The 18,112-nt window shown below is 43.1% G+C and overlaps 1 protein-coding gene across 1 annotated transcript in view; it reads left to right on the top strand.

Annotated features, from left to right (window-relative positions):
• LOC145723115 (jouberin-like) overlaps nt 1-17,323 on the top strand; it is an 80,528-nt gene extending 63,205 nt beyond the window's left edge. Inside the window, exon 6 of the mRNA XM_081829055.1 lies at nt 17,037-17,323. Coding sequence (XP_081685181.1) covers nt 17,037-17,123 — 87 coding nt within the window. The 3' untranslated portion in view covers nt 17,124-17,323. The remainder of the gene's footprint in view (nt 1-17,036) is intronic.
• The last annotated feature ends 789 nt before the right edge of the window (nt 17,324-18,112 follow it).

The following is an 18,112-nucleotide window of genomic DNA, read 5'->3' as shown; positions in this document are numbered from 1 at the left end:
AGTGACAGGCTCTGCACCTGGGAGTGGGACGGATGCCCTGACATCCATACAGCCTCATCTCTTAGAAGCTGTGTGTCACAAATCTAGTATCTGGTCAGATTACTGGCCATGACACCATCAATGGCCAGTAAAATGTGTGGGTAGAAAGGCAGCGTCCAAGTCAGGCACACTCTGGATTAGCTACTACAGGAAACTCTTGAGTGGCATGTCTCAGCGATGACATTATCAAGTCCTTGTATTAATTCAGCATTTACTGAGTACCAGGTGCCAGGCACAGAATTAGTTTACTGGACGTACAGTGGTTTTTATGGACTGAACTGTGTGTCCCCAAAATTCATACATTGAATTCGTAACCCCTAATACATGGGGATGTGACTGTATTTGGAGACTGGGCCTTCGAAGAGGCAAGTAAGTTTACATGAGGCCATTCAGGTGGGTGCTCATCCAGTCGGACTGGTGTCTTCATAAGAAGAAGAAATTTGGGCTCCCAAGGAGACACCAGGGACTCGTGGACGAAGGAGAGACCAAGGTGGGGCAGAGCAAGAGGGCAGCCGTCCACAAGCCAAGGAGAGAGGCCTCAGGAGGTACCAAATCTGCTGGTGCCTTGATCTTGGACTTCCAGCCTCTGGGACTGTGAGAAAAGAAACGTCTATTGCTTTGGTGTTTTGTTATGGCCGCCTGAGCAGGCCATGACAGCGGTGACCAAGACAAAGTCCTCGCCCTCACGGAGCTTGCAAGCCATGGAACAACTCACAGTCTCATGCCCACATAAGCAAAGGAAAAAGGGAAGTGACTGGAGGCACTTTTAAACACTGCCTAGATAGCCAGAGGCAGTAAAAGAGCCAGGACCAGGAATTCCAGCTAATATCTGGGTGGATTTTGTTATGGTCCACAAGGCCATTACCCTTAATTTCTGAATTGAGTGTGAAACAGTATTATCACTCTGCTCCCACATGAGAAAGCAAGAAGTCCTGCACTGATCATGCCGCGGGGGGTGGGAAGAAGTCTCACACATCTGACCCAAAAGGTTCAATGCAAAAGAACCGTGGGGCTAAATACACATCACGTGCAGACACATCACAAATATGTGGGCTTCAACATTACCAGTAGAAGCAGAGGAAATCTGTGTATTTTTATAATCACTACACAGTTGCTTATTTTAGATTGTTTTCTTGAAAGTTGTTAGTTATTTCTTTTTAACCTCACTGCCCCATACTTATTGCCTCAAAGGAGGCATAACATAAGATAAAAATACAGAAGTTGCTACCTGGAGTTCAACAGGTTAAAACGGAGCTGAAAATAGCCCCCAGGCATGTCATATGGTTGGCTGACTATTGAATTCTCTGATATGTAAGAGAAATGGAAATGTTCTAGTCTGAATAGCTACCAACTGTCCGAGAAGCTTTCCCGTCCCCGGGGGAATTTTAAGCAGGGTCACTGAGGGACTGAGTTCAGTGTTCCCGAAGAAAAGTGCAAGGCTGTTGTGTGCTGACTGAATTAAAACTATGACAGAATGCAGAATTCCTCTTGTGTGGTTAATAGGCTCCTCGTATGTTCAGATACTGTGATTCCGTCCAAACAGGAAAGAGCCCCTGTTGTATAGAAATGGGAGTGGGTAGGGTCTCAAATGAAGGAAGAAGTCACAGCTTACGAGTGGGGCAACTGAAAAGCTCCACCACACACCACTGTGGGATGTGCGGAGACCCAGGACTGGAACCCAGAATGAGGACTGGGTGGAAAGGGCCTGATGCAGGTGACAAGTTAGTCTCCTCTTTGGTCTTAAGTATGGTTGGCAGATAAAGTTGGAGCCTCCCAGTCAAGTCTGAATGTTAGATACACGACAAATTGTTTTTAGTTACAAATATATCTCATGCAACATTTGGACCATGCAATATTTGGGATGTCCTTATACTAGAAAATTCTTTTATATGTATCTGGGATTCAAATTTAAATGAGTGTCCTGTATTTTTTTTTTTTTTTTTGGTCTTGTATTTTTATTTGCTAGATCTGGCAATACAATCTTATGGCAGATACCAGCTTCGTTGCAGAAAGGAAGTAAGATTTTTTCCCTGTTTGTGGCAATGGGCCTAGAGCTGAGTCATGTCATCTGTGAAACTGTACCCATCTTTTGGGGTTAGATCTGAACAATCTCTCTACACAGTATGTGGTACCAGAACCCCCAGCAGGTCTAGAAAGATCAGGAAACCATTCAATGTAAACCTGATAGCTTATCCTTCTTGAGCTCTCTTGGCATTCTAGTCTTTTCTACTCCCTTAGCATCTAATGAAGTCTTCTAGAATTCTAGGCTGTCTCAGCTGCTAAGGGGACAAACCTAAGGAAAGGATTTGGAGCCACACTATGGCAGAAGTGTTAAAAACAAATCCCAGTCCCCCAGGGGACAGCAAGTGCTGAAATCAAGGAGACAAAATTGGAGCCATTTGGCCAGCTTCCCCTTCCTACCTGGGAGGCTGTAGGACTTGTTTCATAGAGGGAAGCAAATGCTTCAAGTGTGAAGAAATCACACAGAATGCAAAGGCTCCCTGGTTCTGCTGTAGCTGCTGCTTCCATCTCCAGTCAAAGAATTTCTCAATTTGTCAACTGACATTTAGAGAGAACCCAGCAAGTGCCAAGCACTGTGTCAGTCTGGGGATTTAATAGCCCTGGGCATTGCCTGCACCCCAGAGAGCCTCTGGTCTCACAGGAATCCCCATGCTGCTCTTACATTCAGCCCTGGGCCTTGACCTTGCTGTCCAGCCCACCACCTGCATTACCTCATAGAGGCTCATTCAGTTCTGATCTATTGCCCTTCGGTGTGGGGGAACCAAGGAATGCATTACAGATACTCAGATTATGCTTGGGTTCCCTTTAATAATTCACATAAGCCCAGAGTTCTTGACTTTCATTCCAGCTTGTTCACACACCCAGCAGCTCAGCCCACCCCACATCCTAAGGCCATCTAGTTGGTTCCCACATTGCCATGCGTGCCAGGTATATTTGAGTTGAATAACCACGTCCAGGGAAACCCCCACTCCCTGTCGCTATCACACTGCCCTATTTTGTGGTCCTTACTGCACACATTACTATCTACAATTATTTCCTTTGTTTGTATGTTTGTTTATTATATCTTCCTAAATTAGAATGAAAACATCATAAAAGAACTGAACTCATCCTTCATTGGCCATTGGACTTCCAAAGCCTAGAACAGTACCTGACACTGGTAGGCGCTTAACAACTGTTTATTTAATGGATAGGAATCTGACTGAATGAGGGATCAACCAAATTGCCTATTGCAGGCAACCTGTGACACGTATGGGGTGGATCCCATGCCCTGGAACCCAACTGCACTTGGGAGATGTTAACTGTGTCTTGTGAGGATGATGAGCACAGGCTCTGTTTTCTCAGGGGCATGTCTAGTACTGTATTTGTCTTCCTTATTGAGGTCAAGGGCACCAGCTGGGCATCCACACTGGGAGCCTGGGAATCAGCTTAGTCTCCTCCTTTTCTGTCTTCTTCCCTCTGCCTTAAAACTATAACCCAATACCTCTTCTTCCATTCAGTGGTGAGGACCTAGCAAACTGCCTTTCTGTCTCCATCCCCACCTTCTCCAAGTGTATTAGCCAAGGTTCTCCAGAGAAACAGAACTAACAAGGTCAATAGGATGTATGTGTTCATGTGTGAGCCTGCTTCTCTTGTCCTCCCAAAAAATTTGAGAGAACCCAGTTCCCTATGTTATGTCCCTTTCTAGCTGAAATACCTAGAGAGGTCACCTCCACACACACCCCCAGTTTTATTGACATACAATAGGCATGCAGCACTGTATAAATTTAAAGCATACAGCATAATTACTTGACTTACATATATTGTGAAATGATCACCACAATAAATTTAGTTAACATCCATCACCTTATATAGATACTCAAAAAAAAAAAGAAAAGAAAAGAAAAAATATTTTTTCCTTGCGTTGAGAACTTTCCGGATTTACTGTCATAGCAACTTACAAATATATCTTACAGGAGTGTTAACTATAGTCATTGTGTTGTGCATTACATTCCCAGGACTAATTTATCTTATAACTGGAAGTTTGTACCTTTTGACCCCCTTCATTGGGGACCTTAGTCTTTTCTCTTAAAGCCTTCTACTGATTGGATGAGGCCACCCACATAATGGAGGGTAATCTGCTTTAGTCAAAGATTTAAATGTTAATCACATCTAAAAAATACCTCCACAGCAACACCTAGACTGGTGTTTGACCAAACATTGGCACCATAGCCCAGCCAAGCTGACACATAAAATGAACTGTCACAGATGCCTCTCTGCCTCCATCCCAATCTCCCCCAGTGCGCCTTCAGTACTGCGGTGGATGAAAAGCAAAAACTCTAAGACTCCCTTGCAGCTAGGGTTCTTAACAGGGCTGGGACTAGGGGGACACAAGTAAGGCACCTCACGCACAAGATTTAAGGGGACATCAAAAAATTCAATCCAGACAAATAATGCTAATGTAATATTTTCAAAAGTTAAAATGTAATGCACTATTACATTATGTATTACAATATTATTAGTTTCCCTTTTGCCTTTGGCTCCAGTACAGCTTGGCCTGTCACTAGCTTCTTAATCTTATTTGGTTCCACCAATAAGATGCCACTCATATGAAATCCAGAAAGAGAAATGAGATGGAAGATATCTTGCTATGCCAGTTTCTGTTGGCAAGTACAATTATGCTCCAACACCCAGGCACTTGCTGCTATTCGGACTGCAAGGCGTGGGCTGAGGCATGCATGTTCTGCTCTTGCAGATGGAGTGGGTACAGCATAGTTCTAGAAGCACTACTTGCAACAGCAGCTCCTATTACAGCTAGGGTAGGCTCCTCCTGAAATTGACAGTGCTGAACGTGGCCTCCTAATCCTCCCCTTTTTTTACTGAGATAAGGGTACAACTCCCAGGTGGGCCATTTTGCAATGTTGTTCATTCCTAGAGGTTGGCCAGGAATCTGCTTCTTCTGCCTTTCCAGCAATGTTCGAAAGAACCCAGATCCCTACATCATGTTCCTTTCTGGTTAAAACACCTAGAAAAGCTGCTGTTTCCTGTGCCTGAACCCCAACCAATGCCATCATCTCTCTCATATTTATCCCATCCCTCCCAGTAGCCCCACCATCCTGCCCTTATTCAGATCCCTTTTAAATCTCCCCCACCCTCTCTAATATGGTTTTCATTTGACCTTCAACTCCCCTTCTTTACATATTCCTTCTTCTGCATTCTCTACTCCCCACCCACAGAGAATTGTCCTCTTCCCTGTGGGTCACACTTTGTCATGTAGTTTCACCCTGTTGCTAAAGATTTGGGTAATATCAGCACATCTTATGGGAAGTCCAATGTCAAAAATCCAATATGGAAGGTCTATAGAATTACTTTAGATTCTCAAGAAGCTTACATTCATCTCTTACCTTTTATCTCCACCGAATTCTTCATTTCTTGATTTCGCATATTCTGTATACTCTCACAAAGTTTTTTAATGCATGGAAGATCTTACTGAACATTTACATGCAAAGCAAACTCTTTTTAAAAAGTCCTATATCTTCTCTGCCATGCTGCTCAGCAATTCCTGACTTCATCCTTTCTTGTCTATTTGCTGGATGCCCCCAAGAAAGAAAGGAAAATTCTTCATTTTTCTAATTTTCTAAAGCACTTCATTTCTTCTACCCTCTCTGTATAGATTTTGTCCTATTGTCCTACATCCAGTTGGCCAATCAATGTTTTCTTCCTATAAAATGTCATTACTTCTCAAGGAAGACTTCCTCTAGAGCTTAGTTTGGGAATAGGAGCTGGTAAGAACTAAATTACTGCAGATAAGTGTATCAGGGTACTAGGAGTTCCTGGGAGCAATCTGGAAGAAGAGGTGAGAAAGATGCAGGTGAGGAGAGGACCAGGAAAATGGCTAGAAGCCAGAACACTCCATAAGGGAGTCTGGCCAGTGAGAATGGAGAAAGGAGGTGGGGAAAGGACTTTCAAGAAGAAAAAGGTCTGGTGTTCAACGGAAGCGCCACAGATGGAGATCAGGTAGCATTTCGGAGCACAGGCTCTGAGTCGCAGACCACGCTCAAGATTCATCTCTACCACTAATGAGCTCTGTGACTGGTAAATTCCTCAACTTCTTTTACCTTCCTTCCCTTTTTTTTATAAAATGGGGTAATAATTGTTTTATTTTTTAAGTCTATTTCCCATGACTCTTGGAGGATTAAATAAGATAATATATGAAAAGTATCTGGCAAAACAAGCCAGTTGTCTGGAAATGTTGGCTCTAATTTTGACATAAACAATGTTGAGCAGATGCTATTGTTGCTGCCATGTAAATGGACATCATCTCCCTAAATCTTCAATTCGATGTCTGTGAGTTTGTTCAAGAATATTAAAACAACTGAATTCCCCCATTCTGGTCAAAGCAATCATGAAAACAAGGGCAGGTGAATCCATAAACTGGCCGAATTCAGCAGAAGCAATTGCTCCTGGACACAAGCAGGCAAGCTCCTTGGGAAGTAACTGAAACCTTGGAGTCTGACTTCCCTAAGGCTGGAGATGGAGGGAGGGGTCAGTTGCACCAGATCTGAAAGGGTAGGGACAACCCAGCTGTCACCTGAGTTAACTGGGCTGTCCCCTGCCACTTCTTGTGGCTGTCCCTGGCAGCAGCACTGCTGTGTTGAGAAGAACTTGGAAGAGCTGCCCAACCTCAACTTGAGCTTGTAGGACCTTGACTGATTAAGGGCTCCTGTCTTGACCTGGAAATGTTCCATCCATGTCTAGAGTCTAAAGCCCATGGGCCAAACCCAGTCCACCACCTATTTTTGTAGGGCCCATGAGCTCAGAATGCTTTTTCCATTTTCAGATGGCTGAGAAATTTTATAAAAGAAGATTTCATGGCACGTGAAAATGATATGAAAGTCAAATTTCAGTGTTCATAAACAAAGTTTTGAATTTGGTTAACTTAAAAAGTTGTGGGAATCTACTCTATTGCTTTTGTTATTAGAGTGCCTACATAACATTCTAGATTTTATCACTTGACCCAGAAAGCCAAGTAAAATATTTACTATCTGGCCCTTTACAGAAAAAGTCTGTCACCCCTGTTTTACATAATCCAGAGGAGTCCAAGATATTGCCACACTGTGCCTTCTCCGTCTCCACCTCAAGGCTGTGCTTATTGTTTTTCACTTGATTTTATCACATAGAAGTTGTAGGTGGGAGCCCAAGAGGCCTCTGGCCCGATTTCCTTTTTTTTGGTAGAAAATTCCTTTTTTAAATTGTCCCCTTAGTGACAAGTACGTGGTAAGTCAATAAGGCAGGGCTGTTTTTTTTTTCTTTTATCAAATACAAAAAATGCATTAGTAGCTCTCATCCTCTTCTGCTTTCATGACTAAAGGATCAGGTAGGCCCACATCATGCTCATGATGCAAGGTTCTCAGTGTTTCTTTTATTTTCATGGTGACTGCCAGGTCTACTTTACCTAGCTTTTATTCTTTTCTTAAAAAAAAAAAAAAAAAAAAAAAAGATTCCTTATCTGCTCACTACCACCCACCTCTCTTCTCTGACTAATTGCAGACACCTGAAAAGGAGTTGCTTTCACAGTAAGAGCTAGGACTTGGCTATAGTATCTGCCAGTTGGGTAGTGTTCTCATATCGATGGCCTTGCACATCTTCCCCACCCCAGGGAGGTAGGCACCTTCCCCTTCTCCCTGAAGAACCAGGTGCCCTTTCTCCGGAAAAACTGTGTGAACTTTGAATTTTTTCAATGTAATAATTTCCCTGATAATTACATTATAATATCAATGGAGCTTATCTTCATTTCTGATAGTTCTTCAATTGGCACTGACTCCTGAAACTTTCTCTTTCTTGGCCCCACCCCCCTGTCAAGTGCGTGGTTAATCATCTGTTAAATGTGTAAGAGCTTGAATGGAGTTGCCTTTTTAAAAAGGAGCCTGTGGAGATTCTTTCAGAGCAGAGAAAAATCCTTTACAGAATGAATAATAATACCCTAATTATATGTTCTGGGGATTCTAATTTTCTTCTTCAGATTTTCTTAGAGTTTGCACCACAGTAACAACATTCCCTCTTTGAAAACTTCTCTCCCAAAGCCATTCACCAACCATTTACTTCATTTTTCTTAATTGATTTTACAAGAGCAATATAAGCTCTTTTTTGACAAGTCCAATAATAGAGTTATAAAGAAAATCACCTGTCCCTCCTTCCTCCAATCCCGCTTGCTGGGTTAACCAAAGATTGAATCTAGGATTTCTTCCATCCACTTCACTATATTCAGATAGACGAAAACAAATGTAAAGAGCTGTTTTTTCTATCTTCTACAAAAAAGTAGATGCATATCACTCTAAGGTTATAATCAGTATGTGCAGATCTAATTCATTCTTCTTAGTAGTTGCATGTTACTCCATTGTAGAACTGTTGATGTCTTTGGGGGATAGACTTTCAACTCAACAAATATTTACTTTGCACAAAATAAATGCCAGACCCTTCGATAAATGCTAGAGAGAGGAAAATGCACAACACACCGTCTTTGATGTGAAAGTCAAGGTCCCATCCGGGAGATTAGACAAATGATTTTAAGTGAACATGAAGTGCTACAATAGAGGAGTGCATAGTCATACAGAGAAGGAATAGAGCACTTGGAGGGGGATTTGGAATATTCTGGAGATAAAAGCAACAGATAAGGGGGGGAAGGCCCAGGCTTAGGGCACAGCATGTGCAAGGCCAGGGAAGCTTGAAGGAGCCTGACCAACCCTCGGGGAACCGGCTAAGGCACAGTGCAGAGCTGCTGGAAGGCGGCGGAATGGTAGGCTGGCACCAAAGGGAATGGGCTTGGATACCAAGCTAGTCGGACTCAATCAGTGGGCTGAGAGTAAAGGGGGAAATGTGTCAGGGTTTTAAGCAGGAGAATGGATCCTGTTTTCAGAAAGATGTCTGGAGAGCATCTGGGGGATGAATTTGTGAGGAAAGACAGGATAACAGGAGATGACAAGAAGCAATTGACATAATCTAGTCAAAAGAGGGTGATGGCCTGAGGCAGGGCAGTGGCCAAAGAATGGAGGGCAGAGGATACAAATCAGCTTTCTGAGGTGAGCCCAGGAGGACCTGTGGGTTGACTGAGGGCGTGGCGGTGCAAGAGGGCTTTTAGCTTGGGCGATCAGATGTACCCGTCGAAGGAAACGCAAAGGAGAGGTGATGACTTCAGTTTTGCACATGTTGAGTTTGAGGTGCCTATGGAAACAACTTGGGCTTTTTGAACATTTTCCAAATACGTGGCAGTGATGGTCCTCCTAAAGTACTTCATTTAACTCTGTGATAGGTTTTCCCCCTTCACAGAGAAAAAGCAATGAAATGACTCAGTAGGGTTCCAACCACGGAGTCCAGTCTCAGGAGGTGGGAGCTATGCAGCTGCAGGGACTCCACTAGCATACTCAGTGCCTTGAGTGGATTCTGATGGCCTCTTCTAGCTGGCAAACTGCAAAATGTGACCCTCTGGGTAGATCAGCAAGGGGTTCTTTCCATGAGGTATCTTTCCACGAGGCTGAAGCCCGTATGTCAGAGGGCACGGCTAGGGCAATGGACTGTGGGCAAGATTACGTGGTGCCATCTGCAGTCAAGCACTTGTGCGCAAGTTCCAGTCCGCACATTTATAGGAGAAGCCCCAAAGGCAGCCTGTCCATGATGAGTATTTCTTCTGGAGTGATCATAGTCACCAATGACCTCCTAATTGCCTAATCTAACCAATATTTGTCATTCCACATCTTACTTCATTCAGTAAACACACAACATTCCACTCAATGACAAGCACGTTGGATGTCAGAGACACACCATAAAGAGCAAGACTTGCCCTTGAGATCCTCTTGGACCAGTGGGGAAGTCCGAAGTGACAACCTCCAAATCCCGTTAACACAAGATGAATGCTTCCATGCCAATAGGTACAAAGTATAGCAGTGTGACAAAAATAAGAGATACTTTGCGTGGAGTTAAAGAAAACTTCGGGGAGCAAATGGCAGAGTCTTTTCCAGGGTAAGCAGGAGGCCCCAAGATGGACGGGGTTCCCAGAAGGATCTTCCACTGAGGTGAAGCCTGTGGTTGCCAGACACAGTCAGGGGATTGGCTCCATCAGAACCATCCCTGAAGCATTTTAGGGTCCCAACAATGGGGATTTTTGCAATTTAAAAAATCGGACAAGGTAAGGAAAATTACAGAATTTATCCTTGGAGAATACCACTCTTTTCTTTTGGGGACATTCACTAATATTGTTTTTGAAGTACAAGGCCCAGGAGCTTAGCTGGAGGGAGAGACTGATGCAAAAGGGCTGAGCTGCTCTGCAAGATGAAGGGGGTACAGAGGAAGATGCCTCCAATGTGGGCACCTTCTGAATTGTTCCCAGAGGAAGACCCCCCAGGAGAAGATGATTTTGGAGGGTTGGAGAGGAGGCGAAGTGTCTTATCATTTTGGGCTGCTATAACAAATGAGCATAGAGTGGGTGGCTTAAACAACAAACATATATTTCTCACAATTCTTGAAGCTGGTAAGTCTCAGATGAAGGTGCCAGTGGATTCGGTTCCTGGTGAGTGCCTGTGTGTAGATCTGTGTCCTCACAGGGCACTTATAAGGGCACTAATCCCATCCTAGGGCGCCATCCTCCTGACCTCATCTAAACCTAATCAATCCCCAAGACCCAACCTCCAAATATATATTCATCACATTAGGGGTTTGGGCTTCAACAAAGAAATTTGAGGGAAACACAAACATTCTGCTGATAGCAGGAAGGAACTTGAAACTGGGGTAGAGAAGACGAGAGAAGATGGGAAGAAGGCCCTCTGGGGCAGGACACAGGTAAGGTCAGGGCGTGGATAAAGTCAGGGAATAAGGACAGTGATATCCATCCAGTTACTTCTCTAATGGCGAGAAGGGCCATCAGAGCAGTAGTGTCTGATCTCAAACATTACCTGGTTTCCTATTTTGCACTGTCTTTAGTCTTCCTGCTAGTTAAGGTTTATTGACCCCTAATGAAGTGTAAGCTGGTGGTGGTGATGCCCTGAGGGAAGGAGGAGGCGGGTCAATCGGAACAAAGAAAGGAGAGGGAGATGCCAAACAGATCAAGGAAAACATTGAGGGCAGGAGGTCTGAATTGGGTTAATGAGAAAAAGAAAAAGCAAGGAAAATCTCGGAACCTTCTTCCCTTCAACCCAGGAACCCTCAAAGGCATTTAGGAGGGAAATTAAATTCCTATGGAGATAATATGTCATGGAAGCTTGAGTTCTTTCATGTGGTTGTAGTTATTTCTCTGAATCTAAAAAGCTGGAGGACTTGAAAAGTGAAAAATAAATACAGATTTTCTTTCTGTGTCTGTCTGCTCCAGAGAATTCTGATTCCAAAGGTTTGTGGTAGGGTCGTGCCCAGATGGCTCTGATGGGTCTCTAGGCTCAGGGGCCCCTGCCGTAGGCTATGGAGACCAGTAGAGTTTCAAGGAGGTGGGTTTTGTTTTAGAACGCTCTCCTTGGTGGCTGGGTGATGGTGGGCTGACGGGGCGGAGGTTGGAGTGGGAGGTTCTGTCAGGAGAACTCATGGCTGCCTGACCCTGGGCCCTCCCCTGGCTTCCTGTGATGCACCCTCTCAGGGCACCTGTCCTACCATTTTGTCTTACCACTGTCTTCCTCCGAGTGAGCATTCTCCTTGGCAGCCAAGTGTCTTTCATTTGTAATTCCCACTGTCTGTTGTTGACAGAAAATAAAAACCAGCATGTTTGTCTTTCATCAGCATGCCACCTCCGGAAGACAGGGACAGAGCCAAGGCCACGTGGACCTAATATTTGACTCCTAGCTTTGGAATCCTGCTAGCTTCTACCTTTTACATCTTATCAGAAATTCGGAAGTTGCTAAAGCAAACAACCCCCTTTTTGCATTAGGCTAGGTGCAGCTTGGGTGTCAGAAGAGGAGTCTGGCTTCTTCCCCAGCCAAGGGCTCCAGTATTTCCCCGCTTGACAGTAAAAGGCTGAAAAAAATTTTGGATGCTGCTGTGCTTATAAAATGACATTTAATATGTGTACTTAATTAAAGCTGAGAATAGGCAAACTCCTTTAGGGGATTTTCTCTCCTTAGAAGTGCGGCCTGTGCTCTCAAATTTGAGGGACACAATGTAACAATTACTGAGAGTAATACAAGGAATTGTCTCTCGAGCCCCGCAGCCTCCACCCCGGCACCTCCCTTTTTAATGTAAATGTGGGCAATACCAGGAAAGGAGCTGGGCACAGTATTTGCACGGTCTGCTATCTCCTCTATTTGGCGTCTTAGGTAAACATGCCCCCAGCCACGGAGCGTGGCCACAGGTGAGCACGGCGGCCTCTTCCACCGAGTGCCTCCTCTGTCCGTCCTGATTAGCATCTCTCAAGTCCACTGTAAGCTTGTGGAGTCCAAGGACAAAAGACGTCGTACCAGAACTTAAAACAGTAAGTGCCTTCCCCGGGAAAAACCATTACTACATCATTCTTTTCCAAACATCAGGAGAAAACTTACAGGTAAAAGGCCATCTCCCTCTGGTCATGGTCACTTTAATAAGAATACGAGGCCGTCTGCTGTGTGGGTAATGCATCTATAAATGGGGTACCGTTAGTAGAATGCGATCCCTCCGCTCTAGTACGAAGTAATACATGGATTACATATAAATACATGCCTCACTACAGGAGTGTGACACATCATGCTAACAGCTGTACGAGTAATAACTATATAGCATTCAAAATGCTAATTGTCATTTTTCAGGGTCCAAGCATTTGTTTTGGGAGAACAAGGCCACACAGCTCATATTGTTCTAACAGTATGGCCAGCAGCTGGCTTTACCACAATGAGACCCATTGTTGGGTAAATGGAGCTCCTCAGGTGAATGTAATTATGCAAATCCTTCCCTAACTACCCGAGCTCTCTTGGCCCTCTCCCCGGTGGCCTCCCACCAGTGGGAACACTGTCACATTTCATTATAGGAGGCCTCACTTATTTGCTGGGAGTGTCCTCCCCACATTCTCAGGCCTGAGGGCCAGAGAGAACCTGCCGCTGGCCTTGCCCCCCTAGGCCTGCCAGGCCCGTTAAGGAGCTCACCAGAAGACCAAATCCTTTCCACCAACTGACCCATTTCTTCACATGTGTCAAACATTGAAAAACATACCTTTAATTCCCTAAAGTGCTGTTTTACCCCTGAGTCAAGGCAGGTCTGCACACATGTAATCCTAATGGCAGAGGTGAGAGAGGTAGGATAAGGTCCTTTGCTAATGATGACAGAAGTTAGTAGACCCATGGTCAAGTGTTATACACCACACACACACACACACACACAGAGACACACACACACACACACAGTTACTCTTCATTCACTCCAGAACACTAGCATCCCCAATCCACAGAAATGAGAAAACAGTTATATTGCTTGTTTATTAACACAACTACAGACATACCTAGAAATAGGGAACCTGGACAAAAAGATCTCTTGAAAGTCCCCACCTTTTTAAATTTACATGAGTCACTCAGTGTGCAGGGGTCATTTTTTTCCACATTTTTGGTGATTTCCCACTGTCACCAAAATAGAACTCTGCCTAAAAGCGGGTCCCACATAAATGTTGAGGGAACACAGACTGAAACTAACCTCTGTTTACCTTCTAGAACCAGTTCAATGAAATAAGAACATTAGTTTAACTATCATATATTATTAATGAATAATATTTCATTTCTCAACATTCTGTTCGTTGTTCTCTTTGCTAAATATGAATTATTGATAAGAGAATGAATATCAAGTAAAATATAATGATGGTGAACCAAATAATGATTTTCTGGAGAAAATAAAACATCCAGAGGAGTTTTAAAATGTGAAACCACTAATTACAAAATGTATTTACTTTAATTTCTTTTTTAAGTGAGCTCCATACCCAGTGTGGAGACCAACACAGGGCTTGAACTCACGGCTGTGAGATCAAGACCTGGGCTGAGATCAAGCGTCAACTGCTTAACTGACTGAGCCACCTAGGTGCCCCAAAATGTATTCACTATAAACCTAACTTGACCATAATATCCTTAAAGGTGATCCTCAAAGATGATCCTCAAAGAGTGAGATATTTTAAATCATGGAGGTTCTGTAAAATATATAAATCGTCAATGAGGGTATGAGACTAAGTTTGGGTTCATAGAAGAAAAAGGTCAAATTTAGTGGACAAGAACTCTTATAATTCAGAGCTGAGATGAGGCATGATGGAGATTGTAAGGGAGGACATTTGCTTGTCCCTTATGTCACACAAAAACCGTATAACTATTGTGGGAGGGAGCTGGAAGAAAAAGAAAGATATGTGGGAGTAAGGGAATAGGGTTCTGTGTATTTTTAAGTTTTTCCTATATCCTGTATCCTGTTCCATTTTTTAAAAAGGAAAAAAAACCTGGGCTCTGGTAATAAAATATAGTTTTGCATAATCTTCCATTTTAATCCAAGGGATCCTAGGTTTAGGTGTAAGAAATAGGAATAGATTCATGTATTCGAACCCACTGCAATTATATTCAAGATTTGTAAAAGGGTACATATCTGTCACATGTATGAAATATAAAACAAGTTTGCTAACTAAACTGTTTAATCACATCCAGATTATGATAGTTTGAATTTGTCATTATTTTTAGCTGTGATTTGTTTAGTCCTTTCCATTGGCAAAAAACTGTGCCAGGTACTTTACTCATTTGAACATCTTCATTCTTTAAATAATCACATGAGTTAGGAGTTACCTCCATTTTACATCAGAGGAAACTACATCAAGGAAGAAACATAAACAAGAAAGGAAATAAATCCATCAGAAATAGGTCCTTACAGGGGCGCGTGGGTGGCTCAGTCGTTAAGCGTCTGCCTTTGGCTCAGGTCATGATCCCAGGGTTCTGGGATCGAGCCCCGCATTGAGCCTCAGCGGGAAGCCCGCTTCTCCCTCTCCCACTCCTCCTGCTTGTGTTCCCTCTCTCGCTGTGTCTCTCTCTGTCAAATAAATAAATAAAATCGTTAAAAAAAAAAAGAGAAAGAAATAGGCCCTTACATGGGAGTGGATCTAGGGACCCTTGCCTTTCATGGCCTCTTCTCTGATTCTCCCTTGCGGAGAGCTTGGCCTCAGTGACTCCGAGTACAGGGGTTTGGAGTCTGGGAAGCCTGAATATCAATGTCAGGATTCTAACTGAAGATGGATACTCCTCAGCCCCTACTGAAAAAGCAACCAGAAAAAGTTACCAGGATGTCATGTCATGCGCATGTCCTGTACTCACTCCTAGAAGTACCTGGTATGTTGTGAAACGTTTACATGTGGGATAAGGAAAAGAACTAAAATGATGAAAAACCTACTTTTATACGAAAGACTACCTCAGTGAAGCAGGCAAGGAGTTGCATCCAATATTCTATATATAAAGCACAATTTTTCATCTTTTTGACTGATTATGTATATTGAGTTTAAACAATCCTTGGAGTGCCTGGGTGGCTCAGTCAGCTACGCGTCCGCCTTCGGCTCAGGTCATGATCCCAGGGTCCTGGGATCCAGTCCCATGTCAGGCTCCCTGCTCCGCAGGGTGTCTGCTTCTCTCTCTGCCCCTCCCCCTCACTCATTCTCTCAATCTCTCTCTCTCTTTCTCAAATAAATAGATAAAAATCTTCAAAATAAGTAAGTAAGTAAATAAATAAATAAATAAATAAATAAATAAATAAAATAATCCTGGCCACAGAATTGTCCTGACAGGATCCTTGCCCTGTTCCAGTTTATGGTTCCTATCAGTTTCTGTAAGAGAGTAAATTCTTTACCAAGAACCAAATCACATCAGCTATACAATATAGAACAGCCAGTGAACAGTCAGGAATGAGCCAGATTGGCACTAAAAGTACTTTTGAGGCCCAGAGTTAATTATTTATACAGAATTCTTACTGTAGTAACACTCTGCTGACTATCAACCCCAGGCTTCCCCACCCTAGGCTCCTTTTCAGGGCCAGTGGCATTGCATTCTGGAAGACCATGGCCGAGCTATGGCAATCGGATGCTGTCCCCAGAAGGCTAAAGCACACCTAGCCTTTCAAGATATTCTAAAACCATGGATGTCAGTGCTTAAAAAAAGAACAACAACCCCCCCCACACACCACCACATCTCAACTTTAAAGATCTTTAATAACCTGTCAAAAAAGACAGTTTTGAAACTATAGGAGTAGGAGGCAGGAAATAGAAATCTTTTTCTTATGTTGTAGTTTGGGGCTTAAACACTGAAAGGAAACAGGGTCTTGTAGCTTTTCACAGCTGAGGAGGCAAAAGCCGGTATGGTTGTAAATCTAACATCTCTTCCGCCTGAAGTTGTCAGCCCAGAAACACTGCGGCCCATTGATCCCAAGCCAGAGCAGTGGTTTCTTGGGTTGTTAGAGGGGTTTTTTTGGCTGCCAGGCTGACAGCAACGGAAAGCCTAGAAATGACAACCGAACAATAGAGAAATTCCACCATGTTGTTATGAATCATGAAAAAGGAAAGCCAGGAAAAACCAACGGCAGGGGCCTTGGTCCCGCTGCTTCCCTCCCCTCTGACCAAACTCAGGAACCAAAGCAATCAGACAAGTGTAAGGTGGATGTGAAGGGGGAGAAAGCCAGCCCAAAGGCCAGATTGTCCCATTTTCTTAGAAAAAGTGTCTTTGTAACTAGGGTGGAGTGCATTGTTATCAGATAAAGGCTGGTATAGCAGCCCGTACAACGGAGTGACTAATAAATAGTTTATTATTTGATGGTGATGATCAATACAACAAAGTCCCAATAAGTAACTCAATACTCAATCCCAATTCAGAAGATTTTTATCAAGTGCTTTTTTGAAGCTTGCATGAAAATATGAATAATCATTTACCTGAATAATCTTTTCTCGTGTGCGTATGTAGAAAGTGGATTCTGTTAGGCATCTCGTGGCTTCAAAAATAAGCAAATAAAGCAGTCTATTTCATTTTTTCCCCCTATTCTTTTCTTTGTTCTTCCTCTTCCAGAAACTTCCAGGGTCAATTCAAAGCTGCTCTCTCCTCCCTGTGAACAATGAAGAGTGGGGCTACCAGCCAGCCTGGAAATGTCCATGACTGAGAGCGTTGCCTTTCTCCTGAGTATGAGCTGTGCTTCATTACTAGTCGTAAGGATACAAAGTCACAGGAAGAACACGTGGAAGAAGAAGAATAAATCCCAACTATTTTCACCTTTGAAATTTCCCTTCTAATCCTAATGTATGCATCCTCATTTTCGCTTGGTAGCTAATTTAATATGTACAGAAGTACACATCCTGCTTTCTTTTACTGCACATTACATAGTAAGCATTTTCCTTGCTTTTTTACAGGGTTCATGTTATTTCAAACGGCTGCATTATGCCATAATTTAATGAATGCCTTATTTTTTTTCTTCATTCTCTTCTTCCTTCCTACTTCTTAACTTCCTGCTCACCTTCCTTTCTTCCTATCATAAATCCTCCTGCCTTGGGATGCCTTGGTGGCTCAGTTGGTTAAGCATCTGCCTTCAGCTCAGGTCATGATCCCGGGGTCCTGGGGTCGAGTCCCGCATCAGGCTCCTTGCTCAGCGGGGAGCCTGCTTCTCCCTTTGCCTGCCACTCTCTCTCTCTCTCTAACAAATAAATAAATAAAATCTTGTTAAAAAATTCCTACTGCTTCTTATTTATTCTGGCTTTTTTTTTTTTTTTTTCAGACCTGGGATTACTGTGTCCATGCAAACAATGATTTTTATTATTTTTTATATGTGGTACTAACTTGTTTTCCAAAGTATTTGCAGCCATTCCCATTGTCAGCAGGGATAGATGAGTGTATCCAATCCCATAGGCCTCTTCTAATAGTGCGAAGTATGTCTGAATTGCTAAAAAGCCTTATTGCTACTTTTGTGTATATTTTTAGTTTTTAGCAAGGTTGCTAATTTTAAATCTTTTTGTTAACTATATTTCCTCCTGGTCAAATCATTCATTTATCCACTAGATTTTTTTATTCTTTAAATAATAGAGAATTTGCTGTATTGGGGGCACCTGGCTGCTCAGTAGGTAGAGCATGCAACTCTTGATCTCAAGGTCATG

The sequence above is a fragment of the Leptonychotes weddellii genome, chromosome 8, assembly GCF_054177405.1.
Source record: "Leptonychotes weddellii isolate Sample4059 chromosome 8, ASM5417740v2, whole genome shotgun sequence".
In the NCBI taxonomy this organism is placed as follows: domain Eukaryota; kingdom Metazoa; phylum Chordata; class Mammalia; order Carnivora; family Phocidae; genus Leptonychotes; species Leptonychotes weddellii.
Note: the sequence above shows the minus strand (reverse complement) of the source record. Positions and strands in the feature narration are given on the sequence as shown.